Source organism: Cynocephalus volans, chromosome 1, assembly GCF_027409185.1.
Source record: "Cynocephalus volans isolate mCynVol1 chromosome 1, mCynVol1.pri, whole genome shotgun sequence".
Classification (NCBI taxonomy): domain Eukaryota; kingdom Metazoa; phylum Chordata; class Mammalia; order Dermoptera; family Cynocephalidae; genus Cynocephalus; species Cynocephalus volans.
Window position 1 is genome coordinate 107,032,078 of NC_084460.1, and position 21,734 is coordinate 107,053,811.

At 43.9% G+C, this 21,734-nt stretch overlaps 1 protein-coding gene across 6 annotated transcripts in view; it reads right to left on the reverse strand.

Annotated features, from left to right (window-relative positions):
- Positions 1-927: 927 nt before the first annotated feature.
- Positions 928-21,734, reverse strand: part of MCF2L2 (MCF.2 cell line derived transforming sequence-like 2) — a 232,239-nt gene continuing 211,432 nt past the window's right edge. For 2 of the 6 annotated variants that reach the window (XM_063078308.1, XM_063078301.1), the window contains exons 23-27: positions 19,290-19,382; positions 19,038-19,116; positions 18,165-18,198; positions 16,624-16,721; positions 2,989-3,528 (exon numbers count right to left, since the gene is read on the reverse strand). In XM_063078308.1, coding sequence (XP_062934378.1) covers positions 3,320-3,528; positions 16,624-16,721; positions 18,165-18,198; positions 19,038-19,116; positions 19,290-19,382 — 513 coding nt within the window. In that variant the 3' untranslated portion in view covers positions 2,989-3,319. Of the gene's footprint in view, positions 1,870-2,806; positions 3,529-15,714; positions 15,859-16,623; positions 16,722-18,164; positions 18,199-19,037; positions 19,117-19,289; positions 19,383-20,309; positions 20,526-21,734 lie in introns of those variants that run through there. The other 4 variants (XM_063078277.1, XM_063078295.1, XM_063078286.1 and 1 more) reach the window with 4 other exon arrangements.

Here is a 21,734-nt window from a genome sequence, read left to right on the forward strand (position 1 = left end):
TTCAACAGTTGCTGAACAGTTGGAAGAAGTCATGACTGCTTACGGCCAGAGCCCACCTCGCACCATATGGTTTGCAGAATTCCCCCACAGATTCCCACAGCAGGTCTCCTCTGCTCTGCTCTTCTCACCTCCCTCCATAGCTGATGTCACCTGCACTTCACAGCTGGCTGGTCTCAACCCGTCTCCAGCCCTACAGTCCCTACAGGTGTTTAAGAAGCAGTAATCAAAGGTGGAAGAGGGAGGGACTCATTTCCAAAGGACCAGTGAAAATGAGGGGGCAGAAGGACAAAGCCAGGAAAGAGCAGAAGAATTCCAGGATGTCAAGTCACAGGGCCTTACAAACCGTGTTTGGAACAGTAAGATCAGGAAAAGCAGTGGATTCCTGGGGTTGCTTCCTACTGTCTTGCAGACTTGCTACAAGGACCAGATGAGGCAGTGTCCGTCAAGCGCCAGGGCCAGGCCCTAATGTTAGAACCTTCCTCAACCCTGAAACCCAATGGCCCCTGTCAACTCATCCTCCCTGCCAAGCTTGGTTCCTGCATGACCCTGTGCCTGAGCACATGCTGTTCCCCCAGCCTCGGGTGCCCTTCTCCGTCTCCAGCTGGAGAAAACACTTGCTCCATTAGACACAGCTCAGACATCACCCCTTCCCTGACTACATCAGGAAGAGTCTGTACCCCTCGAGTATTTGTCATACCATGTTGTGATCATCTGTTACGTCTGTCTCCCCCACTGGACTGAGAGCTTCTCAGTCAGCTTTATACCTCCTGGTCTCACCTGGTGCCAACACCTTCCCTAGGACAAAGGTGCTCAGAAAATAGGTGAATGAAATGAGTGCATTCATAGTAAATAAATAAATGTTTTATGGTCAAAATGGAACAATGTGGGGTGAAAAATAATCCAGGTAGAAGAACCTAACATTACAGATTATGGATTTGGAACAAACTTTATTGTACAAATAGTCTACACATTTGAAACACACTCTATCAATAACGATGCTTTGTTGCTAGGAAAGGAGGTGGGATAGGGTGGCCCCACAACACAGCTTAAGGTTCTGAAAAATTTCAAAGTGGAACATTCTGCTGGACAAATGGAGCCCCTCCTGGTGGTCTGTCCCTTTGTCTCTGCCCTTCTCTGGCCACCCAGTCAAAGGGCTTCCTTATGAACAAAAGAGACTATTATTTTTGCTGTTTTGAATTCTAAAGTGATTTTCTTGAGTCTCATGGTAGAGGCTCCTCTCAGGTGTTTTTTGGCCCACTCCATTCCAGAAACAAATCAGGGGACCAAAGACTCAGCCAGATCTCATGGCCCGTGAAAACTTAAAATCAAATATCTCTAACAATTCCAAAACGAACTAAATCCAAAACGAACTCTAAAACTAAGCAACTCCAAAGCTAAGTGGGCTGGTTATTAGCTGTGATCTCTCAGCTTCCAGCCCACCCTCCTAGTCTCTGCTCTTTGGTGCAGGGCCACGAGCCTCCTTTGCCAGACTGGCTGGCAGCTGGAAGAAGTGAGAGGGACCTGCTCCTTCCTGGGTGCCTGGGTTCCAGTCAGCATTCCCCTAGCAACTGGTCTTCACCCTGACAGCGACAGTGATTCCAGAAGCAGCAGTTTGTTCCAGTTTGCCATCTTCCCAATCCCCCCATAACCTAGCCTCATCGGACCACCTCAGTGACACCAGCCTCAACTGGCTGTGCCTTGTCCTCCCAACCCAGCCTCTGAGCCCAAGCCACCTGTGCCATCATCAGTAGTGCCTTCTCCTTGGCGGACTAACCCCAGCTTTGAGGTTACCTCCAAGCTTCTGTGTTTTGATTCTTCCAATCTCTTTCTTCCCTTCGTTCCATCAGTCCTTGGGCCAGTAGCTGCTTCCTGCAGTTAAAATCTCATTATCACTTTTTTTTTGCCTTTTCAAATCTCCAATAGCTGGATAACAACTCTTTATATTAAGTTCTCTCTGTTAAAATAACTAATAGAGTGTTTTTCACTTGAGTGGACCCTGACTGATGGACTAAGCAATTCTAATTCTAAATAATTCTGAAAATAAATTTGAAAATGAAATAAATAAAAATAAAGAGAAAAAAGTTTTAAAATGGTAAAGACATAACTGAAAAGAAATAACTGTGGATAAGTAACTGAAAATAACTCAAAAACTGAATATCTCAAAATCTCTGAAAATAATTCAGAAAATACAATGTTAAAAAAGAAATAACTCTGAAAATTAAATAAAAACCAAGTAACTCAAAAAGTAAATAATAAATGTAAAAATGAACAAGTCAGAATCTGAAATAACTGAAATATCTGTGAACATAAGTGACTCTAAAATGAAATAACTAGGAAAAAGATGCTAAAGTAACTGAAAATATTTCACTCTGAAAATAAACAGCTCTGTAGTAATTCAAAAACTTCCAATGAGTTTTTAAGACAAACAAGTAACTAAAAATAAATAACTCCAAATCTCAATAACTAAAAATAGAATAACTATGAAAATAAATAACTCAGATATTAATAATTGTAAAGACATAATTAAAAATAAATTCTGAGCTAATTAATTTGAAAATCTATAACTCAAAACAAAATAAATATAAATAACTGAAAATGAATAACTTAAAAACTCAATCTTGAAAGCAAAATAATTATAAACAGGTAACTAAAGCTATAAAAGAATACTTAAAAAGCTAAAAATAAATTAAAAATTAAGTAATAAAACTAAAAATAAAGAGATGAATAACTGAAAATAACTAAAACTAATTTTTAAAAAATTAATAACTCTATATGTAGATATCTCGGAAATTAACTTGGAACCAACCGTCTCTGAAACTAAACAGTCTTGGACCGAACACAAACTCTCCATCAACGTTCTCGCGGAGATTCACGCGGCTCCCAGGTCTGCGGGTTTGAGAAGCTTCTCCTCCAAAGTGGTTCTCGACTGATCCCCACCCTACCCCAGATAAATTTGGCCACGGCTGACGGCATTTGGGGTTGTCACAATTTGGGGGTGGGGGTGGGGGTCGCGTGCTACTGGCACGTAGTGGGTAGAAGCCACGCATGCTCTGAACATCCTCAGATGCGAAAACAGCCCCCACAACAAAAAACGTCAAACGTCAGAAGTGCCGAGGTTGAGGCCCCGGGCCGAGCCCTCCGGGCGTGGGCTGCGGGCTCCGCTCGCCTCTGCAGGCGGTGAGGTGAGCTCCGAGTGCCCGCGGGCGGCGGGAGCGGGGGCGCACGCGCAGAGCGCTCCTCGGGCTCCCGGAGGGTGGCCGTGGGCGCCCCCTCCCGGGCCGGCAGGTCCGCAGCCTGAGGCCCCTCGGCTGCTTTCTGCTCAAGGTGGGCACGGCCCTCGGTGCGCCCTGCAGCCGCTCCCCCGAGGCCCAGGGGCGGCTCGGCCGAGCTGAGGAGCGGGGGCTGCCTGCAGAAGGCTCAGCTCGCTGCCGGGGAGGTCCGCGGGCATCCTGCCATCACCTGCACTGCCTCTGCCTGGGAAGGAGCGAGCCTGGCGCCCCGGCGCGCGCCTCGGTGCTGCTTGTTGCCCTGAAATTCAGAAGAAAGTCAGAGAAGCAATGGCTAACAGATTGGCTCACTTTCCTTTCCTCTCTCACACTCACGCTTCCTCCCCATCGCGTTCTTAGTTTGCTCCCTGGGTGCCTTCTCCCGTCTCCAGGAAAACAGATTTGGATGAACGGGTTTCATAACTGTCGTCCGACCCGAAAAGTCCCGAGAGCTGGAAGGAAGGGGATGGGCGTGCACCCTCAGTCAGCAGTGTGGGGGGGTGCCCAGGCCCCGGCAAGGTCCACAGGGATTCCTGCTGGCAGCCTGGGGCCCAGCCCAGCTCCCTCACATGCGCCGTTGGGCATTCCCAACAGGAGCCCCTAATTATGACTTGAAACCAGGGCACTGCTAAGGGATCAGTGATGTGGGGACATGCTGGGCTGGGAAGGTCTAGAGCCACCTTGATCACTGAGATCCAGTGAATTCAGCTTCCTGGATTAGGCCAGGTCTGTATGGTGAGGATCATGAAAAGGAGGGAGGGAAAGGAGGAGAGGAAGAGGAGGCAGGAGCAGCTGATGAAAAGGAATGAGGGACAATATGAAAGAAGCAAGAGGTAAATTACACTCAGAGCGCTGCTCTCCTTTTGCATTTCTTCTGCACCTTCACAATCTCCAAAGGTTGTCATGGAGATAAACTCCCTGCTGGAGCAGCCTTGGGTGAAAAAAGGAAGGGTCTGAGCCCGCTGTGGGGTGGGAGGACAATCCCTCTGCCAATGGCAGGAGAGAGCAGGCAGTGCTGTCTCGGGAACCCATCCTCCCCTTCTCTAACTCCTGCCCCCCAGGGCCTCGACTTCTTCACCTGGGCCATTGGGGGTGGGGGCAATGTCCACATGGCGTTAATAGCCCTACCTCCCTGTTTCTCTAAGAAAATGGTCATTTTCTCGTGTTTGCCAATCTTCTTACCTTCTTTCCTTCCTGTCACCTCCCTTCCTTTTCTCTCCCCTAATGAATGTCCATTTTTCATCTCCTTGGCAGCCTCTGTGAAGTGTCACCACTCTCCCATATGGGAAAATAGAGAAACAAGCGAGAGTATCCTGGCCTTCTCTCCAACGAAGTGATTAATATCCAATTACTTACATCTACTATGCACCTGCTATATCCCAGGGCTGTGTTAGAAACGGTGGGGAACAGCATCCACCACCATATTCTAAGCAACATCTTGTGCCTGGTGGTATGTGAGAATGCAAAGTAGCTCAGAGCAATCTAAGAAATGTGAGATCTGCTAAACTTATCCAGCCCAGAGAGATATGACCATGGGGCTTGTCATGTCCCACTCACCCATGTCTGGGATAACGGCTGAAAAGACATGTTTTAGCAGCATTATTCACACAAGCTGCCACCACCAACGAGTATAAATTACCCAAACATTATCACAAATTGTTCAAAGTGATACATTCTTCCTTTGTTGTAAACTTCCTGGAATTTATGATGCAAAGAGCAATGTATAGCCAATCAGTAGCTTATGTTACTTTAGTGAACCGATGTCAATTCTTGGCTAACATCTTTGGAACTGCCCCCTTAACAACTCCTTTTTCCTTTAAAGTTTGTCTGTACTTGCTGCTGGGTGGAGCACATATTCAGGGCAAGGTGAATCTGTGTTTCCTGGGCTGTAGTCCTTAACCTTGGCCCAAATAAACTCCTTGCTTTATAAAGTTTTGTCTCAGTTTCTTCTTTTAGGTTGACACATGTTACGCATTTGTCAAAATGTAAGCCTCACCACAACCCCGTAAGGGTCTCAGCCCCAATTACAAATGGGGAAACTGAGATAAGACAGCAACAGTCACTTGGCCAAGTTCTCTTGGCCTGCCAGCACTGCAGCTGGGTTCTACAACAATCCTGCTCTTTACCCCCACTCTAAACAAGAGATGGTCTCTGCCCCATACTGCTCCCAAGTCAGGTTAGGGAGCCAAGCATCTGCATAAAGATGCCAACACATGGCAGCCCCAGACTGAGGGCCAGCTATAATTGATCCCGCTGGAATCTGAGTGCCAGGCGTTTCTATCCAGGGAGAGGGTTTGGGCAGACCATGATGGGTGGGCAAGGGGAATTCTGGGCAGAGGAACGGGGAGGACAGGTACAGAGCAGAAGGAGCCTGTGGTTGGCAGTGGGGGGCACAGTTATCTTCCTGAGCAGGCAGCTAGCAAGTGGCAGCTCCTGACCTGCTGCCCAGAAGCCCCCCAAGCTGCGTTCTGGGCCCTCCCCAGAGCAGGTCAGTGGAGGCCATGAGATCAACACAGGGAACAGCCAGGCAGCACCTTCCTGGGGGCCTCCAGAATCCTGCCTAATGCCAGAGGGTTCTGAGGGCAGCTGGATGCAGCCCTCTGATTGAAGCAAACTCTGGTTTAATTCCTACTGCCAGGAGGTGGGAGGGGTGAGGGGTGGAAGGCAGAGAGGAAACTGGCTCAGGGCTGTGAGCCACCTCCATCCTCCACATGTGACTTGGGAACATCCGCAGGAAACCCCACAAGACTCCTCTTTAGGGCAGTCATCCAACCCTGGTGGCCTTTATGAGCAAACAGTGAGGGTGGGGGAATGACGCTCTTACCTAAAGTCCTGTAAGACAGGGATGGAGGGATGGAGAGCCCCATGCCCTTGACCACTCCCTGCATGAACCAGAAGGGCTGTCTCTAGGATCCAGAGCCTCAGTGCCCCTCAGACAATGCCAGAGCTGCCAGGGACCACAGGGCCACCCACTGGGAGGCTGTGGGTGGAGGCCTGGCTCTGAGGCCTTTGTCAGCCATAGGATACCCACAGCCTGGGTGGGCAGGGCTGGGAGGCAACACAGGAACTGAGAGATGGGACAAGAAGTTCCAGCCACTCTGCAGGGTAAATGGCACCTCAGAGCAAAATCATGACCTGGGACTGGCAGCTGCTTTCCTCTCTCCTGCGGGGCCCTTCAGGGAAGTGTAGGGAGGGGACACGGGGCTGGGCACAGAGGGCTCTCAGATACTTGGTGACAGGTTGACTGAATTTCCTTAGGGGTCATCTAGGCCATTCTCTGCCTCCAGGCAAGGATTTGCTTGAGCCTCCAAGCACCATCAAGACCCCGTTCCGCCGCCCTCTGAGTGGCCTGTCAGAGACAAAGGACCCACGTTGGACGGTAACAGCTGGCACCCATGGCCTCCTCAACTCCAGGAGTCACAGGTGAGGGTGGGGACACCTGGGGCACCATGGAACCCCCACTTTAGTCTAGAACGGGGTTTTTCATATTCCTTACAGTGCAAATTTTACACCCCAACAACACAGTGTATATAACATTAAAACAAAAGTTTACGAACAATATTTACCCTTCCCATGTGTGATGTCCTCCTCCCCTCTCCTATTCTGTCCCATCCCATCCCATCGTGTGCTGGTCTGCTCTAGGAGACAATGCAGAAAAGGTGCTGTGTGTGGGGGTGGGGGAGAGAGGAAAGTCACAACAAGGCCCCTCAAGGGCAAGTCTCTTCTGAGGCAAACTGCACCTGCTCTGGGTGTGCCCTCCCACATCTCCCCCATGGGCCCTGGGCTCTCAGCAGCAGAGACAAAACCCTATTCACCACCCATGGCTCCTGGAAGAAACCCAGAGTTCTTGGAACCAGCAAGCCTTAGAGAATGTCCTGCAGTCAAAGCCCCTGGTTTTCCAGGGAGGAAGTGTGGCTCATGGGGCATCCGGCCAGCATTGATTGCTGACCATCAGGCTGTGGGCATGGTGGGGACTTGCTCAAGGGCCCGGGGGGCAGGAGCCAAGTCAGGGCCAGAACCCAGATGTCATGACTCCTAATGTTCCCTCCCTCACCCAGGCCCTCGCAGTTCCAGCTCCCTGGGCTGCCTTTTGCTCTATCTTAAGTCATCTGTATATTTAATTCCCTCCTGGATTCACTGGCCATGGGCTCTGTGGTCCTGAGAATCTTAGGTACTAAGGAGCTGGCAGCACTGAGGGGACCCCAGAATCTCAGATTCAGGGTCTGGCCAGTCACAGGCATGTGTGTGAACAAAGGAGAGGCCCATTGCCTGGTGGTAGGAGAAGGAGCTTTGGAGCCAGTCAGACTTGCATGCAATTCTGACTTTGCCACTTACTAGCTGCGTGATCTCAGGTAAGTCACTTAACCTCTCTGAGCAGCAGTTGCCTTATCTCTAAAATGGGGACAATGAAATCTATCAGTGTTGGTATGAGGATTAGCAAAAATGTTGATAAAGTAAAATACTGGTACATCTTGGGAATTCAATACGTAACACCTGTTATAATTATTGATAATATTAATTACAATAATACTAAAAAGAAGGTCTCAGAACAACCGTGGGCAGTCCAGGTGTGCTATTATTGCTCACATTTAGGAGAGATTTGTCTGCCATTGTCTCATCTCATAAATACCCAGGGGAGGAAGCAGATTATAAGGGTAACAAATGGCTTGAAAAAAAAAAAAACACAGAGCAAACACACACACCCCTCAGAAAAACCAAACCAAACACATAGGCCCTTGACAAATACTCCATTTGATTACAGCAAAATTTTAAGTGATAGCTGCATTATGGGAAGATGAATGGGATGACTCTGGTCCCAGCCAAGGTCTAGCAGTATGTTGGGCTGATATACCCTGAGTCTCTGGGGTGCTCCTGGTCCATGTACCATAAGAAGCATCAAGAATGTTGATGGAGAAGGACAAGAGGCATGGAAAAGATGGGCCATGAAAATTGATGCTCATAAGGACCAGACAGTACTCTCTTTTCCCTTAGTGGATGGTCTTTCTAGCTCACATCACATAAACCCTAAATGGTTTAGGGAATCTAGTTTAGCATTTAGTGTTTAGAATTCTAAGTTTTTATTTTGCTTAAACAAATTGAATGAAATTCATTAACAACTGAATCTATTAATGAGTTTCAATTATCCTCATCAGAACACATATTTTGGTAAATTTCAGACTTTGCAGACAAAATGATGGCTTTTCTCTTGTTGTCCACTGGATGGCACAAAAGGACCATTGTAGATCCCAGTTCAAAGGCAGCTCTTGCCCCATAGGCAACAAATAGGCAAACTATTTTTATTTTCTTTCAAACTAGATTTTTCTTTATTCCTTACAATTAGGCACAAATTTTAAAGGACCTTCTCTATCACATGAGCCAAACACTTTCACTTTCACTTAGAGGGTGAGATGTGCAGGACTGCCTTAAAGTAATGCCTAAGCCCCTAAGCTAGGCTTTTCTTCCCTTCCCTTGGGTACCAATGGGTAACTAACTGCTAATGATTATATGCTAACAGACATCTAGGCACTAGCCTAAGAGCTTCATCTTATTTAATCCTCACAGCAGGACTATATGGCATTACCTCCATTTTGTAAAATAAATTATAAAGAGAACTTAAGCACAAAGCTCCAAAGAGTTGGAGCTGGACTTGAGCCTGAGCCTGTAAGACCTCAGTGATTGAATCCTTAATTACTATGCTGTTCTGCTAATCAAACTCCCTCTCTGTCCTCCAGGATTTAACACATGAGGTCACTATCTGCTTGCTCCATCTCTGTAGCTCTCCAGAGAACACAACAGAAGAGAGTTCCAGAGTGTTCCCAGAGGTAGTAGGCTGGATTAGGATCTTCTGCTTGGTGGCCCACAGTGGAAACTTGGATATCTAGGCTGGTCTACAGCTGAAATGTCTATTTCAGTTGCAAACCTGTTTTTAGCCAAGAGGAAGTGAATCACTCGTAAGCATTCAATTAATTGCTTTCAGATTCCACATAATCTCAGGGCTCTTTTTTTTTTTTTTTCAGTGCATTTTCTGTTGTCAAAGTCCCTGCCAGCTTCTAGGGCAGCCCGAGCTGGATGTCTTGGACTTTCAGAGTTGCTGGGAGCTGTGGACATAGAAATTTCCCAACTGGGAAATCTCCTAGCTCAGCAACCAGCTGCCCTCAAATCTTCTGCATTGCAATAGGCCCAAAGATGGATAGGGGCAAAGGACAAGCTGATAAGTCTAGCTGGGTTCAGTCAAAGCCTTGCTCATTTCATCAGTGATTTAACAGGAAGTTTTCAATATGATTAAAATATAAAGCCACCCAAACTTTAGTATGGCTCTATTTTTTTTTTTAAATCATGCATTTCTATAGACAAAGTCTGGGAGAAGTTATTTATAGTGGTTATATCTAATTTGCATTTTTATTTGTGCTTTTCTGTATTTTCTAAATTTTTTGGCAACCTATATGTGTACTCCTTTTATAATCAGAAAAGTAAACTTAAAATGGTTGAAAACAATTGGTTATATATCTAAAATAATCCACAATCTCACCAGAGAGGATTAATGGCTAGGACATATTTTCTTAATCAGAATATAAGAATGCACAAAGTAGTTTTGAATGCAACAAAATAATAATAATGAAAACAATTAAATAAACTAGATGTAAAAGGAAATGCCACAAAAATTATGTGCTATACTAGATAGACTATAGGCCATCTCCAAGGCCCTGAGGGACCCAGCAGGGAACTAGAGTAAGGCCTGCAGAGGGGCCCATGGCTCTTCAGGGTCTGCAGACAGGCTTTTCCTCTGTTACCTCTGAGGTAGGAGAGCTATTCTTATCTTAAGTATCTTTCCCACGGTCAGGGCTTTGCAAATCAGAAACAAAAGAGAATTAAGGATTCAAAAATTTTAGCATGACCCAAGTCAGTAAAACATTATTAGTTTAACTTCTTTATTTTCACTGTCAGCTGCCAGAGAGAGAATGTTTAACTAATAGCACTAGAAATAGCATACCCACCTGTTCTATGACTGTCCCATCACAAAATTATGTAGGTCTTTAGGAGAATTCCTACCTTTCTCTCTTTCCCCTTCTAGGCTCTATCCCTACTGGCATCCTATCACTTTGTCCTCATGCCAGTAGACCAGCAGGCAAAGAAAGCAGTTACCATCCTGGAAGGAGCAACTGGCCCTGACATCATGAGGAGGTAGAGCAGAGAGGAACATGTTTGACACTTGGGTGATTCACTGGGACATCTCTCAATACTCCCATGCCCAGCTGTAACTGTAAATGGGCAAGTAATGAACCATAGCCTGAAAAGAGTCTGGGACACCCACTCTGCATGCCACCAGCAGAAGTTCGGGGTGCGGGGGTGGTCTAGAATGAATGTGAGGGAGATGATTAATTGACAGTATAGGCCAAAGACCAACTGCAGCAGCAGGTGGGAGACATAGATCTAAGTTAAGTAAGACTTACTGTGGAAATGTCACCTTTGGGAACTGAGACCTCTAGAGCCACTGAGGCTAACACTGTAGGGACGGGGAGAACAAATTCCCCATGTGGGTCACTAGGAATGATAATGAATAAGGTCACAATTCGTTCAAACTTTTGGCTCCCAGGTTCATACATTCTGCCTACTGGGGGCACAGCACCATAAAATAGCCATGGGTTTAAGGTATTTACTGAATCCTGAAGAACAGCACCCCATGCCCACAGTGCCATGCCCAAACTGCAGCTCCACCTTGACTTCAAGAGGCTGTTCCACTACACCAGGCTGGCAGCTTCTGAATCATGTGGTAGGACCCGTGGGTTCTGTGGTCATATGTCCACAGACATTCCTCTTTGGCCATAAAGTCTTTTGAGCAAAGAAATGTCACATGGCTGATCACACACTGTACTTCCTAGCCTGCAGGGTTCTGATGCAATCAACTTGTCTCCTCAAGGAATAGACCAAACTGGGAGATAACATTGATCTCTGCTGGCAGGTTGGATATTCAACAGTGGCAGCAGCTAGATCAGTCTTGATGACAGGGAGCCCAAACTGCTGGGCCCCTGCACAGCCTCCAATCCTGCTATCAAGGCTTCACCATTTTTGAGCCCATGGTGCAGTCACTGGGGTGCCAAACAGGAAGCTGGCTGATACCCACTGGCCAAGTCATCCAGTTGGCTTAGTCATTTGGTACTTCTCTGCAATGGATCTTCTTTGGTGGGCATTAAAGCACTATTCAAAGACCCTTACATATTGAGTTCATGTGCATAGGTCCATGTGCCTCTTCTCCAGTCAGGTCAGGTTGTAATTTGATTAAAATTATTGTTCTGGAAAGGGTCAGGAAGGGAGTGGGGATGAATCTTGAGAAGGGCAAACATTGTCTCAGAGCCTCATCTGAGGCTGCAGCATAGTCTTGGGGGACAGGGAAGGGTCTACCTTCCAACAAGGGGGAGTGGGTCACTGCTGCCAGCCCAGGGTCAAGAGCATGTATTCACATTCTCCTTCCAAGTTTAAGGGTCCCTCCTCTGACTTTACCTGCTCAATCTACTGACCCAAGGAGCCCAGAATGACCAGGTGGCAGACTTGCCTAGGCTGAGAATTTATCCTTCTCTCGAGTTCTGCCACTTGCATCTCAGCTCGGTCTGCCCTCTGCTGTAGGAGATGAGGAGCTAAAATGGGTTGGTGAATAATCTGAGCCTGTCTCTTTCTCTCTTCAATGCATCAGTGGTGCTTAGCAACAGCCTCCCCATTCTACTGTCCTGATAATATTTTCCCCAAACCTCTCAAACACTAGGTACATTGCACCATCTGTTGTATCCCTGTGCAGCTGTATCCAATCCCAAGTCACTACAGGTGAAAGTCCTAACAATTAAATGGCTACAGCAGGCCAGGGACCAGGGCTTTCAATACTCTACCTAATATCACTGATGGGGTCCTCATTACCATTTGGTCAACACCAGAATTCCATCCTTTCTAGGACCTTTCTAGCACTGTGTTAGGTCAGGTTTCCCAGAAGCAGATTGTGCAAGTGTGTTATTGAGAAAGAGCTTTCAGATGAAACTTGAAAGGCAGTGAGGGCAGAAGAGAGGGCAGGGAGAAAGCCAGGCACAGGCGGGGTTCAGCCCAAGTCTGGCATCAGCCTGATCCCCTGGGAAACTCTGGAGCATGGATGGCACCACAGGTACACTATCTTGAGACAGAAGCACTGGCCTTTGTCGCTTGAATCAGTCAGCCATTGGTGGCCATAAGCTGCCCTTGGGGGAGGACATAGCCTCTCAGGCACTTCCTGGCTAGACGGTGCTGGTCAGCTGAGGGCAGTTCTCAGAAGGTCATAACCATTGAACTGCTGTTAGCTTACATCATAGCAGCTAGGAACCGGGTGCACCAGCCTCATGAAGAAGATCTGGACAGGGTGTCAAGAGTCTCTATTATACTACTGCATAAGTGGTTTATTTAAAAACACAGTTTTCTTGAAGATAATTTTTTTAGAGCAGTTTTAGGTTCAAAGCAAAATTGAGAAGGTACAGAGATTTCCCATACACCCCCTTTCTCCCCCATTATCAACATCCCCCACAGGAATGTGCATTTGTTACAACTGATAAACCCACACTGACATCATTATCACCCAAAGTCCACAGCATATATCAGGGTTCACTCTTGGTGTTGTACATTCTATGGGTTTGCACAAATTTGTAATGATATGTGTCTACCACTACAGTATCGTACAGAGTATTTTCACTGCCCTAAAAATCATCTGTGCTCTGCCTATTCACCCCTGCCTCCCCACTAACTCCTGCAACCACTGATCTTTTCACTGTTTATATAGTTTTGTCTTTTCCAGAGTGTCATAAAGTTGGGATCAATCAGAATATAGCCTTTTCAGATTGGCTTCTTTCACTGAATAATATACGTGTAAGGTTTCTCCATGTCTCTTCACAGCTTAATAGCTCATTTTTTTTAGTGCTGAAAAATACTCCATTGTTTGGATGTACTGTGATTTATATATCCATTCATCTACTGAAAGATGTTTTGTTTGCTTCCAAGTTTTGGCAATTATGAATAAAGCTGCTATAAACATCCATGTGCAGGTATTTGTGTGGACATACGTTTATAATTCCTTTGGGTAAATACCAAGCATGACTGCTGGATGATACAGTAAGAATATGTTTAGTTTTGTAAGAAGCTGCCAAACTGTTTTCCAGAGTGGCTGTACCATTTTGCATTCCCACCAGCAATGAATGAGAGTTCCTGTTGCTCTGCACCCTCAAAGGTATTTGTTTTCACTGTATTATACTACTTTCTACAACATAACTCTGAGTTTTTTGAAGTGTCAACCAAACTTCTCGAGAACTGACTGTTTTTTGTGAGCCTAACCAGTGAAAAAGTCATCTAAGCTCACAGTAACAAAATAGTCATTCCACTGTTACCTTTCTGTCTCCTGAAACCGGCCTGCTTTCCTAACACTGAAGGTATGTGCATGAATGTTGCATTTGGGTCTGATGACCTTAAATTAGCAGGATAGAGACAGAAAGAAGGAAAGAAAGGCACCTGGATGATCCACATCTTTAAGTCCTGGATAAAAGAGGAGTTATAAACCCATCAACTGGCTCATAGCTACTGGTGATCAGCAAATTTATAGATTTTGCATATGTTGACCCTTCTGTTCTCAAGTGAATGGTCTAATAAAGGTCTCTTTAAGGGATTCCTGGCACATGAAAAAAGGAGTTAAATATCTCAAGAACACAACATACGTTATGACTTGACCAGGTTTGATAGGTTTGATTTTCTAAAAGTCCCTGATAATCTGAAGAATCACCTGGTTAATAAACAACAACCTACTAGGTTGAGAACAGAAGATTCAACACATTTTCAGCCCCAGCTTAAAGAGGAGTCCAGTACCAGAGGGTCTTCCTTCACTTTGAGCTTTTCCAAAATAGAGGAAGCCAAAATGTGGCTTGATCTATTACTATAGTAAGTCTGAGACAGTATTGGGGGATACAACGGGTTATTTAGGAGATGAAAATCTGGTTTTATTTTTTCTCAAAAAAGTTTTTCACAAGCCAACCTAAAATCTTCATAGGAAAACAAAACATAAAAATGTCATACTTCCCAGAGATTCTGCTACATCCCATACAGTAACAGGCCTTATCATGAAAAGACGATTTAGGCACTATATTCTATAAACCCTCCCCAACCAAGATTTTTCTCAAGCCTTACTTTTCGTAATCTGGATTATGAAGAAAATAGGTACTTTTTCATCTTCCAAATATAAAATTTTATAACACTCATGCACACCCTGTCTTATTAAATGACATTGCTATTAATACAGTTGTCTCTCTGCATCCATGGGGGATTGGTTCCAGGATCTCCCGCAGGTACCAAAAACCTCAGATGATCAAGTCCCTGATATAAAAAGGTGTAGTATTTGCATATAACCTATGTATATTCACCCACATACCTTAAATCATTTATAGATTACCTATGTAAATGCTGTGTAAATAGTTTTATTCTGTATGGCTGAGGGAATAATGACAAGGAAAAAAAGTCTGTAAATATTCAGTACAGACACAATTTTTTTCCCAAATATTTTTGATCCGAGGCTGGTTGAATCCATAGATGCAGAACCCATGGATATGGAGGGCCAACTGTATTTGTTGACCAGGACTGAAATCCAATTTCTTAATGATGTGACCCTCTTCCTGTTTAATTTGCCATTCGTGATCATTAGCATCCAAGGGTCTAGAACCCTAAAAATACGTACATTAGTTAGCCTTGCACTGGCATGGATAGTGGCAGGAAAAGGGGTCTGTGTGTACGTTTGTTCAATGGCTTCTTGTACTGTCTAGTGCTCAATGAATGTATTTTGAACTAAAACTTCTTCCGGAGGGCTTTGACAAATAAAGTATATACTTTATAAAGTATATATTTCATGTTCTTTTTTTTTTTTTGGTAGATACTATTATTATCCTCATTTTATTTATTTATTTATTTATTTTTTAATTTTATTTTGTCGATATACATTGTGGCTGATTATTGCTCCCCATCACCAAAACCTCCCTCCCTTCTCCCTCCCCCCCTCCCCCCCAACAATGTCCTTTCTGTTTGCTTGTCGTATCAACTTCAAATAATTGTGGTTGTTATATCTTCTTCCCCCCCGCCCGGTTTTTGTGTGTGTGTGTGTGTGTGTGTGTGTGTGTGTGTGTGTGTGTGAATTTATATATTAATTTTTAGCTCCCACCAATAAGTGAGAACATGTGGTATTTCTCTTTCTGTGCATATTTCATGTTCTACCAAGTTAATCACAAATAGTCTGCTATAGACTGAATGTTTGTGCCCCTCCCCCAAATTCATATGTTGAAGCCCTACACCCCAATGTGGTAGTATTTGGAGATGGGGCCTTTAGGAGATAATTAGGGTTAGATGAAGTCATGAGGGTGGGGCCCTGTCTGATAGGATTAATGCCCTTAAAAGAAGAGACATAAGAGAGTTTATTCTCTGCCCCTGACCCCTGAAAGCAGAGTTCATGTGAGTGCATAGTAAGAAGGCAGCCATCTGCAAGCCAGGAAGAGAGCCTTTACTAGAACCCAACCATGCTGGCTCTCTGATCTCAGACTTCCAGCCTTCATAGCTGTGAAAAAATAAATTTCTGTTGTTTAAGCCACTCCGTCTATGGTATTTTGTTTATGGCAGCTTGAGCTGAGTAAGACATAGTCTAAAACCAAAACTTCAAATACTGAATTCCCAAGGCTTTGATTATGGGCAGTGGTGAAAGCATAAAATAAAAAATCTTTTGGAAAAAAATTATTTTAGTTTAAACAGTTAATAAAAGAAAAGATGACAACAAAAATAGCACATTCAAACCCCATGAACACATAATCTATCATATGTCATTAAATATAAAATATAAAAATGCCTCCACACGTGCTTTACTTTTTAATCTCCTACTCAATTCTGCCTATAGGAAAATTGATGCCCAAAGAGGTTAGAGCTCAACTCTTGTGGGGAAGTGCCTGGATCAGGAGCTCTTATCCTTTCTATGGTTAAGTCCTGGACAGAGAAAGAAATAAAGTGCCACCATCCAGGGTCTTTCTCTAAAGCACAGACATTCCAGCAATGCTCTTATTCCTACAACCGTTTCCTTAAGAGGACAGCTCTTCTGAAGAGGGAGTAACTTCTCAGTGTGAGAAATTTGCCCTTCATTTTAATCTGGCCTAGATCTACACAATGAATAGCAAGAAATAGATTTTATATCACACAGATGGTATAAATGCTTTCCTTTTTTATCCCTCTTATAATTAAGCAAGGGCTGGGACTCAGGCGATGTCTTTCTCAGCATCTAAGCAGCTGGTTTCACCCCACTACTTCTGTGCTCTGCTCTCCCATTGAATCCTACCTTTAATCCCACGTGTGCTGGAGAATGCGTCTTCCTTACTAATGGTAGCTCTTCCTGTATTTTCAATCCGGGGTGCACGCTCCACTCCATCACCTTTGCTTTAGGGAAATACACACAAACATTGGATCATTGAAAAGAGTGGCTCACGCATCCCTGCCTCTGCCAATCGGAGTGTGCTGGCTCACACAACCTTGTAAACTGTGTAAAGTCTCACAACCTTGCTTCAGTTTCCTCCCTTACCTCTGGTCTAAGACCTGCCCCAGCTCTGTGCATGATATTCATTAGGAGAATGTTCAAAGGACATCACTTGCTGGATTATATAGTTGTCATGTAACTGGCTACAAAGCTTAAAGGGAGAGGTGAGGAGGAGGAATCCCTTTTTGTCTTCTCAAAAACTGTTTCACTGGCTCACTATAGCTCCCTTCTTCCCTTTTTATTGGCCTCAAATGCCAACTGTTACAGTAACTCTTTTGGGTTAGATTAGTTCAATAAATAAACACCTACTAGGCATCAGAGGTCCAAGATAAATTGGAAGTCCAAGATAAATATGCCTGAGCTAAACCTCATCATCTCCTGGCTTTGCTTGCAGAGTAGTTTGCTAGTCTCATCTGATTACTCAGTGAGTCCTATCCTTTGTTTATTCCCCAAACATTTACTGAGAACCTATGCAAGTGTCAGGCTCTGTATATGAGGCCCAAGGGAAGCTAAAAGCCCTAGAGGAATTCATGGTCTAGTAGGGAGGAAAAACTTAAACACATCATAAAATTATAATATAGCATGTTAAATGCTGTAATAGACTACTCCATAAGCACAGTGGGTGCAGAGAGGAAGGAGAGAAGAAAACCAGCTGTCTTCTACAGCCCTCCCCTTCCCACCTCTATCATCTCTTTGGGTTAGGGCCTGGGAGGCACCATTAGGATCAGGCCAAATGAGCCTAGAAAAACTAAGCAGGCTCCTGTACCTGAACTGCATCACAGCCTACAGGTTTATTCAACAAGCATATATCGGTACTTCCTGAGGGCCTTGGACAGAGAGAGGAGTTATAGATGGGGAAAGTTTATAAGTAGGCAGGAACAGACGGTGCAAGGAGCACCGGTGAGGACTTAGCCCTGAAAGAACTGTGAGCGCATCTTCCTCCCAGGCAAGAGGGAGTGACAGAGGAACAGTGACCATGAGGAGAGCTCTGAGAGGAGACAGGGAAGCTGAGGAGCTAACATCAGAGGGCACGTAGGAGGCAGGGCAGCCTGGCCAAACAGAAGTAGAATCAGAGGTTCTCATGTGAACACCCACCCCAAAACAGACAGAAGCAAGGGCAATTAAGGGAGGTTTCAAAATGGCAAGTACAACCTCAACTGGCAACACAGCAAGCAAGCATTAGAAAAGACATCCTAACTGGCAGGATATTTTTTGAAAATGGGAAGTTCCTTATAATAAGCTAAGTGTTGAAGAAAATCAGTAAGAGCAATCAACATAGAATCAGTATGAACTATCTGCATGCAGTTTGGACATATCTTAAAAAAAGAAAAAAAATCAGAACTCACCTAATACTTGCTTCAACCTGTAGCTTCTCTTGGCCTGAAATTAAAAAACAAACAAAACAAAAACAGCACTCTCAAACTTAAGCTAACTTGATGGCAAACTAAATGTTCATCAACTAATGAATGGATAAATAAATGTGGCATATCCATACAATGGACTATTATATTCAGCTATAAATAAGGGACACAGTGCTGATATTGCTGCAGTAGATGAATCTTGAAAACATTATGCCAAGTAAAAGAAGCTAGACGGAAAAGGCCACATTTTATGTGAGTCCATCAGTATACAATGTCTAGAATAGGAAAATCCAATAGAGACAGAAAGCAGATTAGTGGTTGCCAGGGGCTGGAGGGAGGAGAAAGATGAGGAATAATTGCTACTTGGCACAGGATTTGAGGTCTTGTGAAAATGACCTGGAATTAAAAATAGAATTTGAGTGGTGGTGGTTATTCAACCTTGTGAATAATCTGAAACCCACTGAGTTGTATGCTTAAAGAGAGTGAATTTTATGGTATGTTAATTATATTTCATGTTTAAAAAAAGTAGTACAGTTTCTCAAGGCAGTATTGGCCATCTGAATCTCTGTTAACACTTTTTTGGGTGGCTTGGGATTTTTGATTGAGAAGTTAACTTTGGTAATTAGGTGTGCGGGGGAAACACAACTAAAAGGGACACACCAACACAACCACACACAACCACACACACACAAAAAAAAACCCCACACACCCTAAAGCAAAAGCACAGGTGCCTCCAGGGACTGGCCACAGTTATCTCCTTGGCAAACCATTTTGTTTAACAATACCCCCAATCTGCATACCCACCACAATGGTGGAATCAATATAAGTTTCCAAACTAAGTCAGCGGGCATAACCTACCTTTCTTATTGTTTTGTTGTTCCATCAATAATTTACTGATTTCTGAAAACCAACAATCTCTGATTTCTTTCGAAGCTGCCTGCAATTACAGGTAAGAAAATGCTATGAGTATCAGATCAACCTGAATATTAATTGCACGAGGCTTTTATTCTCCCAGTGACCTTTAGAATAATGAGAGAAAACACTTATCAAGTCATGGGAACACAACAGGAAAAGAGTAGAGGAGACCTATGGGGAAGGCATGAACTTTACCTGCAAGATGTATTTCTCAAGTCCATTTCGGCTGGCAATTTCAAACTTTTTATTGCTCCCCCTTCCAAGTTGGCGAATTGAAAGTGTCACCAACTATTGTAAAGAAGCAAGAGAAATGTTCTATACCATCATTTTCTGGTTTTAAAATTGTCCCCATCAGTTACTCTAATCCCTTCTACCCTCGACAGCTACCCTCTTCCATCTTCCTTCTAAGTGTTTTGCTTTCCTCTGTTAATGGCCCCAAGACAGCATAAAACACAATCTGGTACAGTGTCATCTGTCTTGCTTGTTTCAGAAGTTAATAAGACTTTATCTTTCCAAAAGGAGAACTGTAGCTCTCAACCTTTAAGTGAGGAGATCATCTTTCCTTTAACAGCTATTTCACAAATCTCTACATAATAGCAACTGAATGACTATCCATTAAGATATGTAAATAACAAAGGTTACTAAGAATAAATTAACAGCTTTAATCACAACAGCATAAGACTCTGTGTGTGCATATGTGTGTGTGTGTGTGTGTATGTGTGTGTGTGTGTCTCAGAGCTAGCTGGCTGTGAAACATTTCCTACATAGGCGAGAGACAAGCTTGGTGTGGACGTGGGCTCCTGGGCCCAGGGTCAGGATGCTGCCTGCACTTGTACACAAAGATGTGCAGTTGAGAAGAGCAACTCTAAAACAAAATCCAGCCCACGCTCTAATCACCAAGTTTCTCACCCCTCTGCCCAGAGGGAAGAGGGAACTTTTACTAATTAGTTTGTCCAGAAAGGCTACCCTATGGTCCCTTTTCTCTACCTAGTGCAATGGCCACCTCTATCCAGGGGACTAATTACAAGCCCTGGCTCTGAAGTCAGAGTGTGTCCTGGGTGTGGATTCTAGCCCTGTCCTATGGCGTTTGGCAAGTTACCATCACCTCTAAGCTTCAGCTTCCTCATCTGTAAAATGAAGATAATATCTCTCCCCCGCCCCCCAACTTTCCGTAGGGTTGTAGTGACTCCCAGATGCAATAGGACCCCCCTTTACCTTCATAGACTTCTTAAAGCTGTAATGAGGAGATAGACCCTGGTCGCTGGGCTCTATTCTTATCTTACAGAACACTATTCCCCTTTCAAATAGATAGATTTGCCTCTGGCTGGGCTTAAATCGGATAAAATCCTTCATTTTATAACGATCCTTGTGAATTGTCCAGACGTTGAAAGGGCCATGCATTAACAGCTTGCCCAGTTTTCCAATATCATCCTTTTGGAAACACAGACATGCAGAAAAAGAAGCTGTTAAATTACTCGACAGGGAAAGAACACTTAGGGGTCTGTTTTCAAATGATAAAGTATGCTTACTTGAGGTTTACAACTCTAAAAGTGTCACTTAGGCTAATCTGTCACTAAATAAAAATGACAATTTTGGTAGCTTCACTGAGCTTGGAAATTTATTCAACTATGAAAGGTAATATACATAAGGCATGTTAGAAATAACTGGAACTAAAGATAGTGTGGTACTATGATAGTGTGGTAATAAATTTTAGCTAGTAGAATTCCATTTCTTCCTGTTTGTGTTTGATACATAACAGTTTATTTAAAAAAGGCAAGGGCAAGAAATTAACATTTTTAATTACGTTCAGGAGAGACAAAATTTTTGCTACACGATGGACCTATGATAATCATGTGTCACATCTGCATCCTAACATGTGATTCAGGTATATGAGAACCTGAGAACACGAGCTCTGTTCTGAAAGGAGGAAGTTAGTATGACCTAGTCTTCATAACATTGTCTTTTTCAAAGTGAGTCGATAGGGTAAAGACAACTCCAAATGGCAGATGTTTTAAAAGTCCCTTTGGCTCCAGGGGTCACACTGTGATGCCTTTCCTGCCACTAGCAAGCCTGCCTTTCTCATGTCTAGATGAAAGTCCAAATGAGATGACCCTGCCTTCTCTGAGCTTTCTCCAAAGGGTAGTGGAGGGAGATGAACTATGGATGTGGTATTTTTCAAAAATTAGATCACTCAAAGCAGATGATCAAGAATTTATTTCCCTGAATCAAAACACAAAAGGAGAAATTTTTTAAAAAATTATTATAAAGGAGAAAATTTTTGAAAAGTACAAGGATAAAGAAATTTCACTGAGTTACATCTTACTGAGATAAATCCTTATGATTGCTGAGAGCTAATACTAGAAATATGAACTTTATTTATAACTGATTGGACATTTCTGTAATTTATTGTTTATATGTTGAGCAAACTGTAAATATATTTTTAAAAAGAATTAACTATTCTTCTGATATTGCAAAATAAAAACTTCAAGAGCAATAAACGCTAGTCATTTCTACCGGACCTGTGGCATTATTTTCTGTGCTAATTTTCTCTTTGTGCTTTGGAAATTTTACATGCATCACCTGTGGTGAATAAAACCCTCACTAGAGGGAAGAATAGGGCCCCCATAATGATATGTTCCA